This window comes from Lineus longissimus, chromosome 17 (assembly GCF_910592395.1).
Source record: "Lineus longissimus chromosome 17, tnLinLong1.2, whole genome shotgun sequence".
Taxonomy (NCBI): Eukaryota; Metazoa; Nemertea; class Pilidiophora; order Heteronemertea; family Lineidae; genus Lineus; species Lineus longissimus.
The window spans coordinates 8,742,003-8,759,267 of NC_088324.1; the positions used below are offsets into that span (position 1 = coordinate 8,742,003).

Below are 17,265 nucleotides of genomic sequence, written 5' to 3' on the forward strand. Positions count from 1 at the left end.
TGCACTTTTTCATTGGTGGCTTCTTGCCACTACCTTGATATGATCAGATCTCCCTGATCGGCACACTTTCATTTTCTAACAGCTTAACTCACCCATATAATACCGGAAGTGATGAGTAGTACACACCAACTAAATTGTTCTTTCACCCTTGTACTATCCTCTTCCAATACCTATAATGATGATAAGACCACAAAGGAGATGGTTGATTTACCAAAGGTCATCGCATCATAACCTGCATTCCCAGTAGAAATTTCTTTTGGTTCGTTGTTTGTATGCAAGATAAAGGATTACCTTCTATTTCTTGAATATAAACAAGCTGGTGTCAAATTTAGAGGTAATATCAAATATATAAAAAAGCTTCCTGCGAATGGATGAAACTGCATTCGAAGAACTTCTTGAAAAGGTTTCATCACCCATTACGAAGCAAGACACTCACTTGAGAGTTGCTATACCAGCCGCTGAAGACTAGCATTAACCCTGCGATTCCTGGCCTCTGGTGAGTATCTTTTCTAAACATTGAGAAATCAATTAAGCCCTTTATCATGTATTTTGTATTGCCATTTTGTTCAAGTCACATGACCTCAGGTAGATCGCAGGACGCAAATCCTATTTCTGATTGGCTGAAGAGTTTGCAACGTTTTTACGACATGCAACAAAGAATTGCATTGCATTTAATTTGCAACAATTTTACAACAATTTTACAACATGTTGTGAGACGCGTTTTGCTCTGTACACACTTCGCAACATTTTTGCAACATTTGTTGCAACTGGAAATGTTGTAAAAATGTTGCTAATATTTTACTAGTGTACACAGGCTTTACGCTTTTTCCAGTAAGAGTGATATAACGTATTGCTCGCGCACAGCCAAGGAATATCGAGATAGCTAAATACTATGAGGTTGCAAAAGTTTCAAAGTTACGCTGTTAACGTGTCGTTTTGCGTACATGTGAACATGCTATTATGAGCTAACAACGGGGCCAAGGTATTACTGCGTATACTGTCATTCGCCTTCTGATAAAATTGCATTACTCTTTTCTCGTTATTGAGACAAAAAGCCAGACATTCTATCTTTTTCAACTTATAATCTTGTTACTTCTTGCTTAATGAAATTGCTTCGACGCGCCTCTGGGCGAGAATGTGACTGAATAAAAGAACATCGGGATTCATTAATGATCTTACATCTCTGATAGGGTGATAACTAGTGTTATGAGTTTTGAGCGGTGATGTTTGATGGGCTTTACATCACATCATGCACTAGGAGATAAAAGCTTATGTCTGTATTTGTTATGTATACCAACTGTCTAGACTTCCATGGCTGCAGGACTTGAGGTGTTGCTTTCCTTAAAGCCTAGAACGTCTAGGAGACAGTGTTTGAACATATAAGAGAGGGCGATAGTCAAAATTCTAATTTGCAGGAGAGGGGATGTTTAGAATACTTTATATCACATCATGTACGAGGAGATAACCATTTGCATGTACTGGCATGGTATGCGGTAAAAAATCCTAACGGTAAAAATCCTAACGGCATAAATCCTTACGTAAAAATCCTCACGGTAAAAATCCTAACGGCATAAATCCATACGTAAAAATCCTCATGGTAAAAATCCTTACGGCATAAATCCTTACGTAAAAACCCTCACAGTAAAAATCCCAATGGCATAAATCCTTACGTAAAAATCCTCACGGTAAAAGTCCTAACAGCATAAATCCTTACGTAAAAATCCACACGGTAAAAATCCTAACAGCATAAATTCTTACGTAAAAATCCTCACGGTAAAAATCCTAACAGCATAAATCCTAACGTAAAAATCCTCACCGTAAAAATCCCAAATTTTAGCATTTACATGTATTTTTCAAAAAATGGATTTTTAAAGTTAGGATTTTTACCGTAATGATTTTTACCTACATAATCAGTTGTTTAGAATTCCACGGTATAGTAGCAGAAGCGAAACAAGTTCTTTCCTCTTAAATACCATTAATCTTTGGGCAACAGTGTTTTAAGGGAGAAGAACTAGAACTGTGGTGTATCGGTTTAAGATACTTATCATTCGCAGGAGAGGGGATGTTTAGGGTACTTTACATGACATCAAGCACTAGGAGATAGCAGTTTCCCTGTATGAGGTACAGTGTGTCAATTATATGGAATTAGTAGCGGCATGCACAGGATATAAAAGATTTCCTTTCCTGATAGAAACGCAATGTACTAGAATTTCGTGGGAACTGTGTTCGAAGAGACAGGAACTAGCTGATTCTTCAGGTCAATTTGACTTATGGTGATGGTGCGCAGGATAGAACGAGGCAGGAAAATAACAGAGTGCGCAGAAATAGTTATGTCAAAGGATCTGTGTTTTTCGTTAATTTTCCTTTTCAAAACATCTCTTCAATGATTGTCTTCAGTTTTTTCTCCATCTGTGCGAGGCAGCAAGCCGTTAAGAACCAGCCGTGACACAGCGATAGAAAAAGCGCGAAAAGCGTGTTAATGCTCTTCAAGAGAGTGCTCGTAATAAGGTTTAAAATGAAAAAAGACATCGTCACTCTTCATTTTACCTTACGAAAGGCATCTATGTGGCTTCTCAGACGGAGGATAAGAACAGGCGGCAGCAAATGGGCTCTCGTCTGTTTTCCGCTTGAATGACGTCTTTTGAGTGACGTATATCGTATTGCAAGAATTTGCAGGATTTGCTTTTGATATTCAATCAAGGATTAGTTGGGTTGATGCAGTGTTTTCAGGAACAGCTGGTAATTAGGAAGGTGGGATTCCCCATCGAAAAAGGCTTCTGTCGTGTCTTAACAAGTTTCATGTCTGGAGGACCGATTGCAAGCCACATACTCTCTTAAGCAGCGTATATTCATTGAAGTCTCTGGGTCGGTATTCTCATGCATTGGTAAGGACATTTTCTTGTGTCCTATTCCTGACAGGACTGGTACAGTTATAGTGTGGGAAATCTGTTTCCGTCGGCATTTCTGTAGGTACGAGTTCAAAGCAACATCTGTCTTGGTCTAAACATCTTTCAGGCGGTGAGGAAAGTTTATGGAAAACCCCATTGAAAGGAATGAAATTCTGTCCTGCCTTGCTCGTGCATGTACATAAATGTAGGTGAATGTACATGTGCGTGTTCATGAATTAAAGGGATCAGAGTATGAACCAGTCCCAAGTAATTTCCACTGAGTGCAAATGCACTGTCTCCGACGACCGGACGCACTCTCCATTAGAGTTTTCAAAAATTGTTTTGCAAATAAAATTAATTAATCAATTCAAATTGAAAGCGTTCGTCAATTCGGTTACATATAAATCGAGGATATATCGGAAGGCCTCAGTAATCAGTGTCGAGATAAAAAAATTCCCTAGCCAAAGTCGTCGTAAATCGTGTGCAACCTCTCTAAGCTCTGTAGTATTGGGACAAATCCTCACAGTCGGCGAATCTAATGCACCAATTCATTATGACATGCAGTAGCTCATTCGGACATTTCTGAGGATTCTTGAAGAGAAGCTGAAGCCTTCTCGAGTTATGACCTTTCTGTCGTCGCATGGATCAAGTTCCGGAGTGGTTTGCTTGCGTGGAGTACGATTGCAGTGCGTGCATGCAGTGAACAGGGATGTGCAATTCGCTCTAGTCAAGACTAACGTACATTGTTCAATGCATATCATTATCATTCAGGCGCTTTGCTCAGATGTGGGCCTTTGCATTGCCATAGCGTGTCAGCACAAATATTGGATAGCGTTCGTATTCTTGAAATTTCCTTAGAAAATGTCCAAGTTTTCTCTTAGAATTGATTTACTGTGACTCACTGCTCTCAAGTTCCGAAATAGGTCGTTTGCATCTGATACATATTGTGATGTACATGTAGCTGGTCAAACGGAAGTGTGCATTCTCAAGGCGTTGTTTCCTTCTATCCGGTTTTGCGTGGTCTCCGCTTGAGAAAGTATTTGGATGCATTTACCAGCGTACCAATTTGGATCCATGTATGTCGAAACGTAGAAAGGAGGCGTTCAGTCATGGAGATTTTGTATTTTGTATTGTTTTATCTGATGCATTTACATGTGGGTATGCACACTGCATAGTGATGGGCGTTCAAAATGTATAGTGCAAAGTCGTCTTACTCTCTTGAATAGTTTTTGTTCTGCTTGTTTTTCCTCAGACAATTTGTTGGTGCATTCGTTCAGCGTATCCTTACGTGGTCATATCCATGCCCAATAACATATGTGTAGAAAGAAGACGCGTGGTCAGTCCATACATGTACGTCTCAAATGTGAGGTTTTTCATTAACATGTTCTCTGTATGACGGGCGTGCATTGTTTAGTGCATTCTCTCAGTGTTCTCGTGTTGGATATTGGATGGGGGAGTGTTCTGATTTATTTTCTGCAACTCCCTTACGACGTGTTCATGTTTCAATCGTTGATATCGGATATGATTCATCTCGCAGCTTTTGTAATATGCACTGCATGAATGGTGTCCCCAAATATGCGTGATTTTTTCATAGATTGTGTAGGCTATGCATATCACTATGCATCTACACACAGAGGTTATAAGGCCGGAATGTATTTTTTTCTTCTGCTGTCGTATTTGATGGATGTGTATATCCTCTGTTGTGTAGGTGATCTACAATCAGAAAGCAGGAGCTGCACGCGTGACACTAAAAAAGGCGTGAATTTACCATTTTCCTCAAGCTTCAGCATTAATGGAGTATCTTTGCTGTCTTCGTTGTCATGACGAGTATATCTTGTTCAGTTGATGGATGATTTGTCGGATATCTCTAATTCGCTGATACTTAAAAATATTTCGATAGCGGGGAAGGCATCCATCGGCTCGACTGGAATAGTCGTTTGCATAGTGATACTTCATCTTGTTCGTGTTCTACGTACACATTCGGATATGTAAACACTTCTATGTAATGGATGCGTTTTTTTGTTGTGTTTATTTTGGGCTGGACTATTTTTCTTCCCTTTTTGATGTATGGCGATGCACTGGTCTTATGGGATTTTGTTGAGTATTTCGTCATTTAGTTTAGGCTTTTTGACATGGATATACAGGCTCGGACGTTCAACCCTTGGCGATTAATATCTGGAAACGTTTCATTCAGCAAAATATTGATACGTGTTGTGAGTAGATCTAGACACGAGGTGGAAGCTTTTGGAAATGGATACACGCGCTTGTACTGCCAGCGTACACACGCATGTACTGTAAAGCGCATGACGAGTTTTCAAGTTTGAATATGTGTCGTGGGTAGGGTTTGTCAATGGATGGAAGGCTTTAAGGACAACTTTTGCGGGACTTTCGGACTATCTTCTTGTCGTCTGATTCGAAATTTGCTAGGCCAGTGTCTCAGACGTCGCAGACGTCATTTTGTTGCAGACGCCAGTGTCACCACCACCACTCAGCAGTTACATTACTTTGAGAAACTACTATTTTTCTGCTGTTATCATTACAGATAAATCAAAATTAGTTGTCAATCGGATATCTTGGATCTATGACGCTCTGTTGGCAATTTGTAATGTCCAACTCTAAAATTATTCTATTCAACAGAAACGGAAATGTGGTACAGTAATTTGATATGTCTCTGACAGACTCCAGTTTCAGTTGTCGTAGACAACCTGTCGATATTAAGGCTCACTTTCGAGGCTAACTTGTGATAAAATTTTTAATGAATTCACTGAATGTGACCTTGTAAGTCACGAAGATTAGTTACCTTACTCTTTCTTACAAAAAGCACGATTACGTGACATCTGTGTAGAATTGCGTAGTACATGCAGCTTTTCAAGTCCCTTTCTGCTCATCAATCTCCTTCCATACCTTTGGTGATATTTAGTGATTGTATTGCGGTTCGTGTCACCGAAGTTTTACAAGATGTAATGCGAGATTACCTGGCGTTTTGTGTAGAATCGCATACCAAGTTCTTTTTTCGCGCTGAAAGCTCTTCATCTGGCGCACTTATGCGGATACATAGTGATTGTATTGCGGCACATATCACGAAGGTATCATGTTTGCCCTAAATGTTAGTGTTGGACTTCCCTGTTACGAAAAGCAGGATTAGATTTTTGATTACACTTTTTTGTCTTCTCGCGCGTAGTCTCCCAAGGGAATTGTTGTGAAACACGATTAGTAAGGTGATACGAGGTAGGGATCCCCGGTTTCATCTCATTGCTAATGCTCATATAAATGCGGTGCTGGATACAGCTCTTGTTCCTAATGTACCAGCTATTTTGTTCCTTGGTGTTTCTTCAAGGAAATATCGCCCGATCCCGGAAATTAATTCCATGATAAGTAACGGATTCGTTTTGGTGTTTGGGTACGCTTTGTTTTATAAAGGAATAGGATGAGAATCTTTTGTGTTTGTTTGGTGATGGTCTTTATGAATGCATTTACAGGGGATTGGTGATACTGAAGCATTGATGTTCTCTGTAGGAATACACAATTGGCGAATATGTTCATTCTAGAGTTGTCATGGTCGTTCTCCCCACTTGATGATGGCATGACAGTATCTGATGGATGTCTCATGGCACTTGTGTATGGAATTATGATTTATCCAGGTTAAGGCTAGCACTGTTCGCAGGCTGAGGGAGTCAACCCAGCCAATGAGGACGTGGTTGCCCATGCTTCTTTTGTCCTGTGGATATTATTCTGAAGCTTGGTTTGCTCGCAAAAACCAAGAGTACCGATTTTCTCGCCAAAGGGAGATACACGGAAAGGGTTCTTGCTTTCGCTTTTGTAGTCATCCGTTGTTTTTCTACTATCTTCCGATCGCATTCTACGTCAACAGTGATCCTTTGTCAAAGTCACAGACGCTTTATGCTGCCTTATAGGGGTCAACGCTCGTCGGCTTGGTGTCTTACCAGTCAAAGGTGCGCTTTCTCTGATGATACGTTACCCTCTAATTTGTCGAAGACTGTTGCTGTAACGTATGCCTTGAGTGTTGTTGTTGCAAAGGTTTAATGGTTTTCTTCATCGACCGGAAGGCGCTTGTTGGGTCGGGCGCATTGCGCATTGTTGTCACAGTGCAGTAGAAGACATTGACAAAGTTATTTTGAAACGCCGTGTTGTCCCTGTAGTCAAGTGGTTATCCAATGTCGATCAGTCGTGCATTTTTCCATCGTGATTCACTTTCCCGACTCGGCACATGATTGCCTCTGGTTACAAAGGTCAATATGTTCCTGTTTTAATAAAATCATTAAAGAAAAATCGCTGTCCGTACTCTCCGGTCATATCTTCCGCCTTCTGCATCTGTCTGTATTAATATCACAATTTATTTCCGTTATCAAAATACTTCATGAAGTTGACGAGGGCATTAATGTATACTTCGTCCAGGTGACTGCTTATTAAATAATTATCTTTCTGCCATTCTGGTTAATTGGGAATAATATACTGTTTTATAATTTCGGTCTATTTGTCGTTCTTTTTGTATCAATATCAATTTGCTATGATGCATCTCCGTAAGTACTCTCATCCAGACTCCCCGGTCATTCATTTAATTATTTAATGAGTAAATTCAAATTTTTTAAATTTATGAATTTAAATTAATGAGTAGATGAATATCTATGACTCTATGGCATATACTGGCGGTCATAGCTCTCTTCTTACCCAACGCCGTGATATTGTGTCATTTTTTCCCCGGCTTGACTATCTATACATCCGGTCCACTCCAATGTGGCTAATCTCTGTCCGCTCGATTTCTTAGTTAGCCATATCATACCGTTGAGCTTTAGGTCTCCGACCAAGCTCTATATCAGGGGACGCCACAGCCAAGATTCTGATGAGAAAGAATAATGCTTTCATTGGATTCCAATACCATTTATCTCTATTCGAACGAATGTATATGTTGTTGTTAGTCCAGATATGGTGACCTTTCGTCGATATATATCACCGAAAGCACCCAGGATGAACAACTTTCATACCTTAATTCATTCGGGAGAGCAGTATTAATGACTGTTACTTTGAAGGTTTAATGAGGTTTCCATAAGATTCCATGAAATAACTTGACATTTCATTGGCGTATCTTTGTCACATGGCAATCGTCGAGACCTTTTATAAGTCTCGCCTCAAAACGCCTCAATTTACACAGACAGTCCACTGTTAACATCGTTCCGTGTGTCAGACTTCATTAGTTACATAGGCAAACCACATAGTCGGGCTTCAGGTCTATGACCTGACTCTTGTAGATCAAGGGACGTCGTAGCTAAGATACTGATGAGACAAAGCAATGCTTTCATTGGATACCAATAACGAATTTGTGTTATTGGGAGTCGCGGTGATGGTCGGCGGTATTTCGTGGATGTATTCCATTACCAAAACTACCAACGACATTTCATCGCCAAAACTACAAAGGAAAAACAATTTTCAGGTTTTATAAGTCACTCAGAGGGACACTAGTATCAATGACCGTCACCTGGCAGCTTACATGCGTATTTCATAAATTTAATGAAATGTTTATGCGGCGGGAGTTCAGATATTCTCAGCCTGATAGCCATATTAAATGAGCCAATCGTAAAATTATCTGTAAAGATCTAAAGACTACCAACACGAGTAAAATTTTGGCATATTCGAATTTTTCTCCAATTCTTCTCATTTCACGCGAATCGTGGCTTATCGTGAAAAATCTGCAAGAAAATAAAAAACCCACGAAGAACTATCAGTTTACAATAATTCAGGTTTTTTGGCCAAAGGGCTCGAATTTCCTGATGCGTATGATTTGTATGAGGCATTTACATGATTAATCTATTGAAAGCAATGGTGGATCGCTAAATTGAATGTTGGTGATTTTTATTGGAAAATATGCCCGGAAGGAGATGGTAGAATTGACATGATTGATTTTCTGGCATATTGCTGTTGATATCTTCATAGATGAGACACATGCATATTCGTCCAATTCTGCTGGTAGCATACGCCGAGGATATTTTCTGGACAACTTGTGTCGGAAACTCGTGCTTGTCGCAGCTGTGTTGGTAGATTTATTGGAACAGTCTGTCTTCGTTCATCGTGGATTTGAAGTAATTCAGCTAAGGAGCCCACTGGAATGAAATGTCCCGGTAGCATCTTCGATTTCATGATGATTTAGCCTGCAGACTTCGTGCTTTCGTAGTATTACAGGTTGGGTGTACTCAAATCTCAAATTAGAATTAAATGGGAAGTTTTTCACGAAGGAGCGAATTGCGATATATCGAAGTTTTATTGAAAATTTTGATGTAGCCAAGTCTGTGCGTTTTGTTGTTGGTTGCACTTCAATTTTTTGTTCAATTCTGTCCATATTCCTGAAAGGAGATGTTTAACGCTCAGTAGCCAAGAAAATGTGTTTAATTTTCACCGTCTGCCGATACGGGCGTTCAATACTGACGGATATCGCTGACTTGCTGCAGTAAATCTCGTCCTTATTGCAGTAGTTAGTCCGAGTCATGTTATTGTTGACTCCTATGACGTGTTTTGTTCTATTGCTGTTCCTATAGAGAGCTCTTGAAGTAAAAGTGCATCTTTGCTAAAATTTGAAACCTTTTCTAGGAGTGTAAGTGCTTTGACTTTACCATGACTTCACCAACCTTTCTTCTTAAGAGCGAACTGTCTCAAAACTTTCCTGGAATCTTTCGAAAATCTCAAGCTGGAGTACATTTATCGAATAACTGTCCATTAGCTCCAAGTACATGTATGCCATTGATTGTCCTGGTGCAGGTTATAGTCCAAAGTTCAAGAGACCTGTTCTTACATTTGGATCGGAAATCCCAGATGTCTCTGTCTTACCTGTGGAGAAAGGTTTCGTCATATGATCAGCCTCTTCATTAGAAACCAATTCGTGTCTGACAGCTCACTAGCAGGGAGTGTCTTGCTGTGCTGTCTTCGGTTGGCCTTGTCAGAGGTAAATATTGTAGCAGTGTTTGCGATGGTTGGTAGTCCCAATTGTATGCGCTGAAAATCAATTCGTTGGACAACTGAGCAGTTATATTTTTGCAATGCTGAAGGTCGTGCATTCTTGTTAAAGAAGGAACATTTGAGATGGATGATGGTCTCCATTATTGTGTACATTAGATTTTGATTCGTTGGACTATAGACTGGGTCTGTTACATTTTTGCAATAATGAAGGTGTTGTATTCTTCCCAAAAAGGATTTAGTCTTTGATGATAGTCGACTGGGGTGGTTAACTAGATCAGTTTCTTGATTGTTTTCTCATTGTCATTGTCAGAATTCTTGGAAGATGTACATTCGCAATCGTTACGAGACCGGGAATGTCTTGTACACGTGGGCAGTTACCAATGGCGACGGTTGCCAATCACCACAGTAAGACATATGAGTTGTGATGGTATAGCTATTCTGAATGGAAAACCACTGTAAACCGCTGATTTTGACATCTCTTTATTCTTCACGAAACATTTTTCAATTTTCATTATTTTTATTTTGCAATATAACGGAAACTTCTTTTCTCAGTGTTTCCTATAACGAACTAAATTTTTGTGATTTTTTTTACGCCAATTAAGGTTATTCGCGAAATCCAGAAGTCTGATTGTGCTTTTAAAGAAACATTGATTATCATACAGACTCGTGGTGATGCGAACCTTCAGTATATCATAGCTGCTTTCTCATAAAGCTAATTGTAGCCCGCGAGTGTTGTGCATTTAAAGTCGGATAAAAGTTACCAGGCGACAGAAGATAATCTAACAGGAATCTAGCCTCTAGCGTTTGGCTAATTGTGCCACGTTTTCTTATCGTTCGAATACATCAGAGATGTGTTAGACTTGTTTACCATACGTATGGTGTTGCTGCGTGTGCATACAATCAGTTATGCTCGACGTGACTATCACAAGCTAAGGAAATTTCAAAACGAAACGGGGAATAACAAAGGACTACAAAAGTGAGGCAAAGACTTTGAACTTGGATGGTGCGTGATGTTTTACCTCCAAGCGAGATGTAAGCCTATAGTCGAAAGGATATCAAAGGCACGAAGGTAGCACATTCCACCGTAGGAGCTCCCACGGGTTGTTCTCTTAAGGGCATTGTCGTTTCCTTGGCGCCCGTGCTCAGTGGAAATCTTCTCGTATCGTCTCCTTGTTACGTGTAGATGGTAAATAATAGAAACTATCAACACATATTGTACCTTAGGATCGCGTGGAATTCTATGACATCTTAATTGGTCTCAGTTGCCTGTCTTGATGTCACCATGACAGTCGCCATTGGCATTCGTTTCCGGCGGATTCTAGTTTGACGGATGAGTTTCAGTCTAGCCTACAGAGCAATTGCCAATGTACATCGTCTTAAAGTGTAGAAAATTGAGACATTTTTGATGCCATGACCTCATTAGTTTAGGCGCAACTCGTTTGTGCAGGGCACTTTGCAGTTGGAATGTTAAGGGATTATACGCTTTATTTTGGATGACGTTTATTTGGATTACTAGTTCATCATTAGTTGTTTGTGACGACATGAATATTCTGGACGACTTTTGCGCAGTGTTGTCAACTCATTATTTGAAAGTTTGATCGCTGTTGACTAAAACATATTGCAAGTGATTATTAGACTGTACCGCATCCGTTTGGTGATGCGGTCTAACTTTCGAGATTTGAACATAAGAGGGACAGTAGTGATTAGAATGCATAGTCCATTGCACAAAGGTGTTCAAACAATTATCAGTTATAGTCTTTACAACATTAGTGATTACAGCGTCAATGATTACATCACTAGGGATTACATAATTGGTGATCGCAACTTTAGGGATTACCGCATTTAGTGATTTCAGCTTTAGTGATTACAACATTAGTAATTTCAACATACACCATTAGTGATTACAACATTAGTGATTACAATAATAGCAAAAATCACTTTTGGCATCATGAATAGGAAACTCAAGAATAGGAATCACCTCTATCGGAAAAGAAGGTAACGTCACTAATGTTGTGTGTCCGAGATATTGTAACCTTGTTTTGAAGAGAATGGATTATTCTTCATTCACGTTACACCATGCACCCCATCCTTCTGTTAGTTAGAAGATGTTAGTAGAAAGGATTTTGAACTTGATCACAATCACGGATATCTTACAGCTCAAAGCAATACTGGTAACATATCATTGATGTACATTCAATTGATGTGTACAACGTTTTTGAATTAGTGATTTCACGAGTGCGCAATTTGTCGACAACATGAATAGAAAACCGAGGACTATGCACAGGCAGCGAAGGTAAGAATGGGTAAAGGCCTTTCTCAACATAAGCATTTCACGTTGCGTGTAACGCACAAGGCATGTGTTGTTTTATGCTGCTTTGCCCACTAATGATTTACTTGTGAGTGATGCCCAAGGTCGCCGAAAATCAAGATAAAGGTTCGTCTAACATTCTTAGTTAAGATTCGTTTCAGTTTCGTATTCATGTTAATATACATTCTTTACAAGACATTGTAAGATTCTTAGAGACGATCTCAGCTAACAATCTTACAAGAATCTTGAAATGAATGTACATGTGCATGAAAGGAAACTGAATGAGATCTTGTAGCTAAGAATCGGATAAGAATATCATCGAGATTTTCAACCCGGGTACGCGGCGTGAAATACTTATGTAGAGATGATTCAAGGCCTGTTCGTTGTCGTGCGATTGCCTGGTGCCTGATGTCCTTCGTAAGTGTAGTGCATGTCATTACATGGTTATTGTTCTTCCGTGATAAGGGTGAATTTTTTACCTGCACTCAAAACTCATTATGTATTCTCACTGCGAAATCTTCTACCTTGAAAAAGTCTGACGTTATGCAATTTATCAAATATCTTAAAGCGCCAAACAATGATATCATTTACAAGTGAAGAAACCTTTGAACAGGGTTTACCTTTATTACATTATCCAAGTAGACCGGGTTCAAAGAATTTATGTTTCACGATGAACGTATGAACAGTGATGGCCTTGTATCATATTATGTTTACATGTACATAGTTCAAAATCTAGGGTTGCTAGTAGCTGACTATAGTGATAATCTCAATATATATATAAAAGTGTTATGGAATACGGTGCTTTGGGCTTCTTTACAGTAGTTAGTTATCATGACGCTTGTACTGCTCCCGGCAAAAAGACATTCCGTTGCAAAGTAATTACCGTTCTTTATGAAAATTATATCTTGTCTGGGTACATTCTGGATGCGACGAAAAAACTCTGAAATAACATGTTTGTCTGCTTCTTTATTCTGAAAATGGTACGTGCGTCACCGCCGCGGTTTTCATACACTTAGCAAATAAAATCGTGTTGATGTCTGGTGGGCATTCACACAGAGCAAGAGGCCTGTACATGTACTTAAAGGGAAAGTTATAAATGAAATAAAAATTCAGGGGTCCGCCAAAACGCCCGATGTTTATAGTAGCTGGAGTTAAATCAGGCTTCACCAACGTCTGGAGCCATGTTGCTTGCTCCAGGCAATACTAAATAAAGAGTACATTCCGTTGCAAAGTCGTAAGTCACAGATTCCTCACCTTTAAAACTGGCCCAATGTAATTAAAACGTGGATTCCCACAACAAAGAGTGGCAACCAGCCAAGGCAACGTTTTAAATAGAAAAAACAACTACATTGTATAGTTTATTGCTGGCAGGTCCTCCATCCAAGTGGCAACCACTCAAAAAATTCTCAACAAATTGGCGATCTGAAAACCCCAGAAACCGAACTTTACAAACTCAAGTACACACTGATTTCCGACTGCAACGAAGATCTCACCATAACTGAAATAACTGTAGAATTTCCTAGCCATGTCCAAAACCACCTCACAACACATGGGGAAATCGTCATAGGTGATTAGCATTTAGAGTTCTTTATAACAGTGATAACAAGCCACGAAAATCGTATTGGCATGTTGTTACAAATGAAGAAAAAAACGAAAATCTTGTCGCATATTTTTCTTCAGCTGTACTTTTATGTGTCTACGCAATGGCACGTGTGCGCGTCATCGCATGGATTTTCAGACACTCGGCAGAGAAACCAAAATTGTTATCTCTGGTAAGCCTCTTGCATAGACATAATAGAGCAGATAGCCGTCAAGTAGGACAACTCCATTGAACGACATTGACATTTGGTTTTTTTCTCGAAAATTCTTGAAGATTTATTATACTGCTCTGTAATTCTGATAGTTTGAACCACTGCTATTTGTTTATTATCATTTATTTATTCAGTGTCTTCGTTTAAATATTTTTTTTAAAATCATCAGTATTTGTTAATAAATATTTTAACCTTATATCACGAAGCACAAAAATAATAATCAAACACATACATTGGTATCAATTTCATTAATTTTTAATAAACGTATTGTGTGGTATATTTCATGTTTTCAATATTTTCAATATTTTACCAATAATCTGGGCTCCTAATTTATTTTTGAGGCTAACTGTTTACATATTAGCTTACATTGCTATTAACCTTGAATACAGTACACACCGGGATTTAACATATACATCTCGGTCAGGTGACCATTGGGATCAAAGTTTGGTCCAATCTAATTCACATCTTAGCCACCAGGGGGCCAAATAAGAAAACCTTACACATGCTATGGTTAAATACAAGTGCAGAAAGGCCCTGGATTTCTCCGTGGACAAATCTGTTCAAATACTAATCCCTCGGGTGTTGGCGCACTGAATCACTCGCCAGGCATGTTTTCGCTTCCCTGGATACTTAGCACTTAGAGCTAGACTACAGCTAGACAGAGCCCTCGTTGAACTATTTCAGAAAACCTGATATGCTTAAAAGTTTATCGTAAGTGAATTCTGATAAGTAAAGTTTGAAAAATCATTGGATTGTCAAGTGGCGTATTTGAAGATTTGACGACCATTTTGAAGTATGCTGGGTTTGTCGTTCTGTGAATATTTGTTGTGTGCAAAAACGTCTAAAATATTTAAATTTTCAGGGCTCATTTTGCTGGAGGTTTACGAAAGTTCTTTTTTAAAAAAGTTTTCCAGATATTGCTAATCATACGCAATATCTGCGGAAAATAAAATGCTGACGAAAATGAGTCTGATTCTGAAAATATATGTTGCTTAATAAAGTACTCATCATCATTTCCTTGTGCTTAGTACATTGTATACGGGCACACCAATAGGATGTTAAGCCGGTCTGGTACCGAAGCCACAGCAAATTCAATCTGTTTTAAGAAATCAATTCATGCCATTGAAGCCATTAAAGCCATGGTTTCCCTTGTTTTCGGACGAAAAAAAATGAAAAACTGGTAAATGGTTATCATACAAATCTAGGCCAACAGTACGACAGAAACCCAACAACTACACGTAATACTGATGGGTTTCAAAACACGTTATGTTGCCGGGGGTTGGGTTTAGTGTCATTTCGTTCAAAGCACAAAAACTAATAGCTGTTACCATGAAAGAGAGTGATAGCGTCTTTGTTACCGATAACATTCTCAAACACATTTCAAAGATGCATTAGCGTGTGTCTTGTCAAAGGTTTGGGGATGGTGGTTTCGCAAATTTCGTTTGGTGTCAATTGTCAAAGACATTAGCGTGGTAAACGTACCTTCTCGTCATGTATTTCATTAGTCCCATTTAGTTGCTGACGACTTTTGCGTATGAACCAGGGAAAATTGAGTTGCCACGTTACAATGCCCTCGTTGTTCAAGTAGTTTTCTAGGTCTATTGTTGTGAGTTAGCTACCATGTCTTTCGTAACTGCAGACAGTTTCCATTTCCATTGATATTGTTTAGACATGTCGAGAAGCAAAATAGAGTGCATTATCTCGAGTTCGTGAAAACATTGCTATTGCATTTAATTGTGAAAAATTGTAGGACTCTCAATTTATATGAAAATGCAAACATAATGAACATGAACTTTTATTACATAACAGCCCGTAGCGACATTTTGGCAATTTTCATATGACTCATATGGCAAAATTTAAGGTAGGTGTATTGTTTCAATCTTCGTAAATCTGTCGAAAAACGACAAGTTTTCTCTGATTGGCGGTGCGGCAGTTGCATGTGTCACTTTTATGGCAACAACCACCAAAGTTAACCAACGGCGTATATAAGCCTTTACCAATCATTCTTTTACCGGTTGGTGCCTCGACGAGTAGATAATGAACCACGCTCTAATAGGTAGACGTGCCCTTCCGCCCGGCTTGATTACCTTTTGTGATACGCCCGGTCTCACCGTCTGCATCTTCCGGCTAGTCCATTGCTGCGTCCGGCGCGAGGTGTCGGTTTAATTGGCACCGTTATGATAAACAAGAGACGGTAATTTGCTTGATGTATTCATCATGGCATCTGGGCTCAAGGTATCCTTTCCCTAATGCTTCCAAACGCCTTGGCATTGTTTCCTCCTCTTGACATGTAGGTGGTATCTCCCAGGGTAATTCCTCTCTCCTTGACTGTCTGTGTCGGAGAATATTGAGATACACGACTTACACACCTCTTTCCCTGACCATTAGCTTCTTATTCGCGTCCGCCTTTGTCTTCCTCTCCCTCATCACCAGCGTTCCACTACTCGGCTGCAAGAGCTATTCGCTGCACATGATATTTGAGGCTATTATGCATAGATCTTAGGAGGAACTGGAGCGATTTCTAAAAATGGGAAAGGTCCTTGGCCTGATTTGGCAACGCCTTTCTTCAAAATATCACCGTACAGCCGGTTCTGTAGTACATTTTGTACTACATTGTTCGCAATTAGAAGAGAAACCAATTGAAACTATGCTCAATCACATGCTGCTTTCAACTCCCAAGACATGTCCAGCTGCCAAGGGGTCTGGTCTGGACATTTGATTTATAGGAACACAACATGCTAGCTACGATGATGGATTAAAACCGCCCGTCAGCCTGGAGCCCCAGTGTGAATTATAAATACGATTCGGACGGCGATTTTGCCACGTCGTTTTTCATATTGGCTGCAGTAGGTTGAGAGGGCACTGCTTGGAGGGGAGGTCGACCTTTGAGTAGCAGTGTCGACTGTTCCAGTTATCGTGCTATTCTTCATTTGTTGAATAGCACGTGTTATATTCAAATTCAGGTGATCATGGTCGGTCTACATAAGCCGTATCAAGCATAGATTAATCTTTGCTTAGTCACATCTAGCCCTGTACTCAGTGATGTCTTAAATTGATCGTCAGGCCCAAATCTAAGTGCGAATTATCAGACGCTTTATATCAGTGGCCGGATGGTGGTTGTGTAAGATCAGATTATTTACGAAGTTTAGTTGCACTGCGTGGGATTGCCACAGACTGCCTGGACAAGAGAACCCTGTCGATACATACCACTGTTCTGAAAAATTCCGACGAATCGCAAACTTCAAAATCGATTCTGTCACCAAAACTGGTTATCGATTATTCCTGCAATTAA

At 39.6% G+C, this 17,265-nt stretch overlaps 1 protein-coding gene across 7 annotated transcripts in view; it reads left to right on the plus strand.

The window, feature by feature from the left end:
• LOC135501153 (GTPase-activating Rap/Ran-GAP domain-like protein 3) overlaps window positions 1-17,265 on the plus strand; it is a 185,742-nt gene that overhangs the window by 45,766 nt on the left and 122,711 nt on the right. The window contains exon 1 of one of the 7 annotated variants that reach the window (XM_064793030.1): window positions 12,078-12,147. The exons of the other annotated variants lie outside the window; for them this stretch is intronic. Within the exon in view, the coding sequence (XP_064649100.1) occupies window positions 12,110-12,147 (38 nt within the window). The 5' untranslated portion in view covers window positions 12,078-12,109. Of the gene's footprint in view, window positions 1-12,077; window positions 12,148-17,265 lie in introns of those variants that run through there. 7 annotated transcript variants of the gene reach the window in all.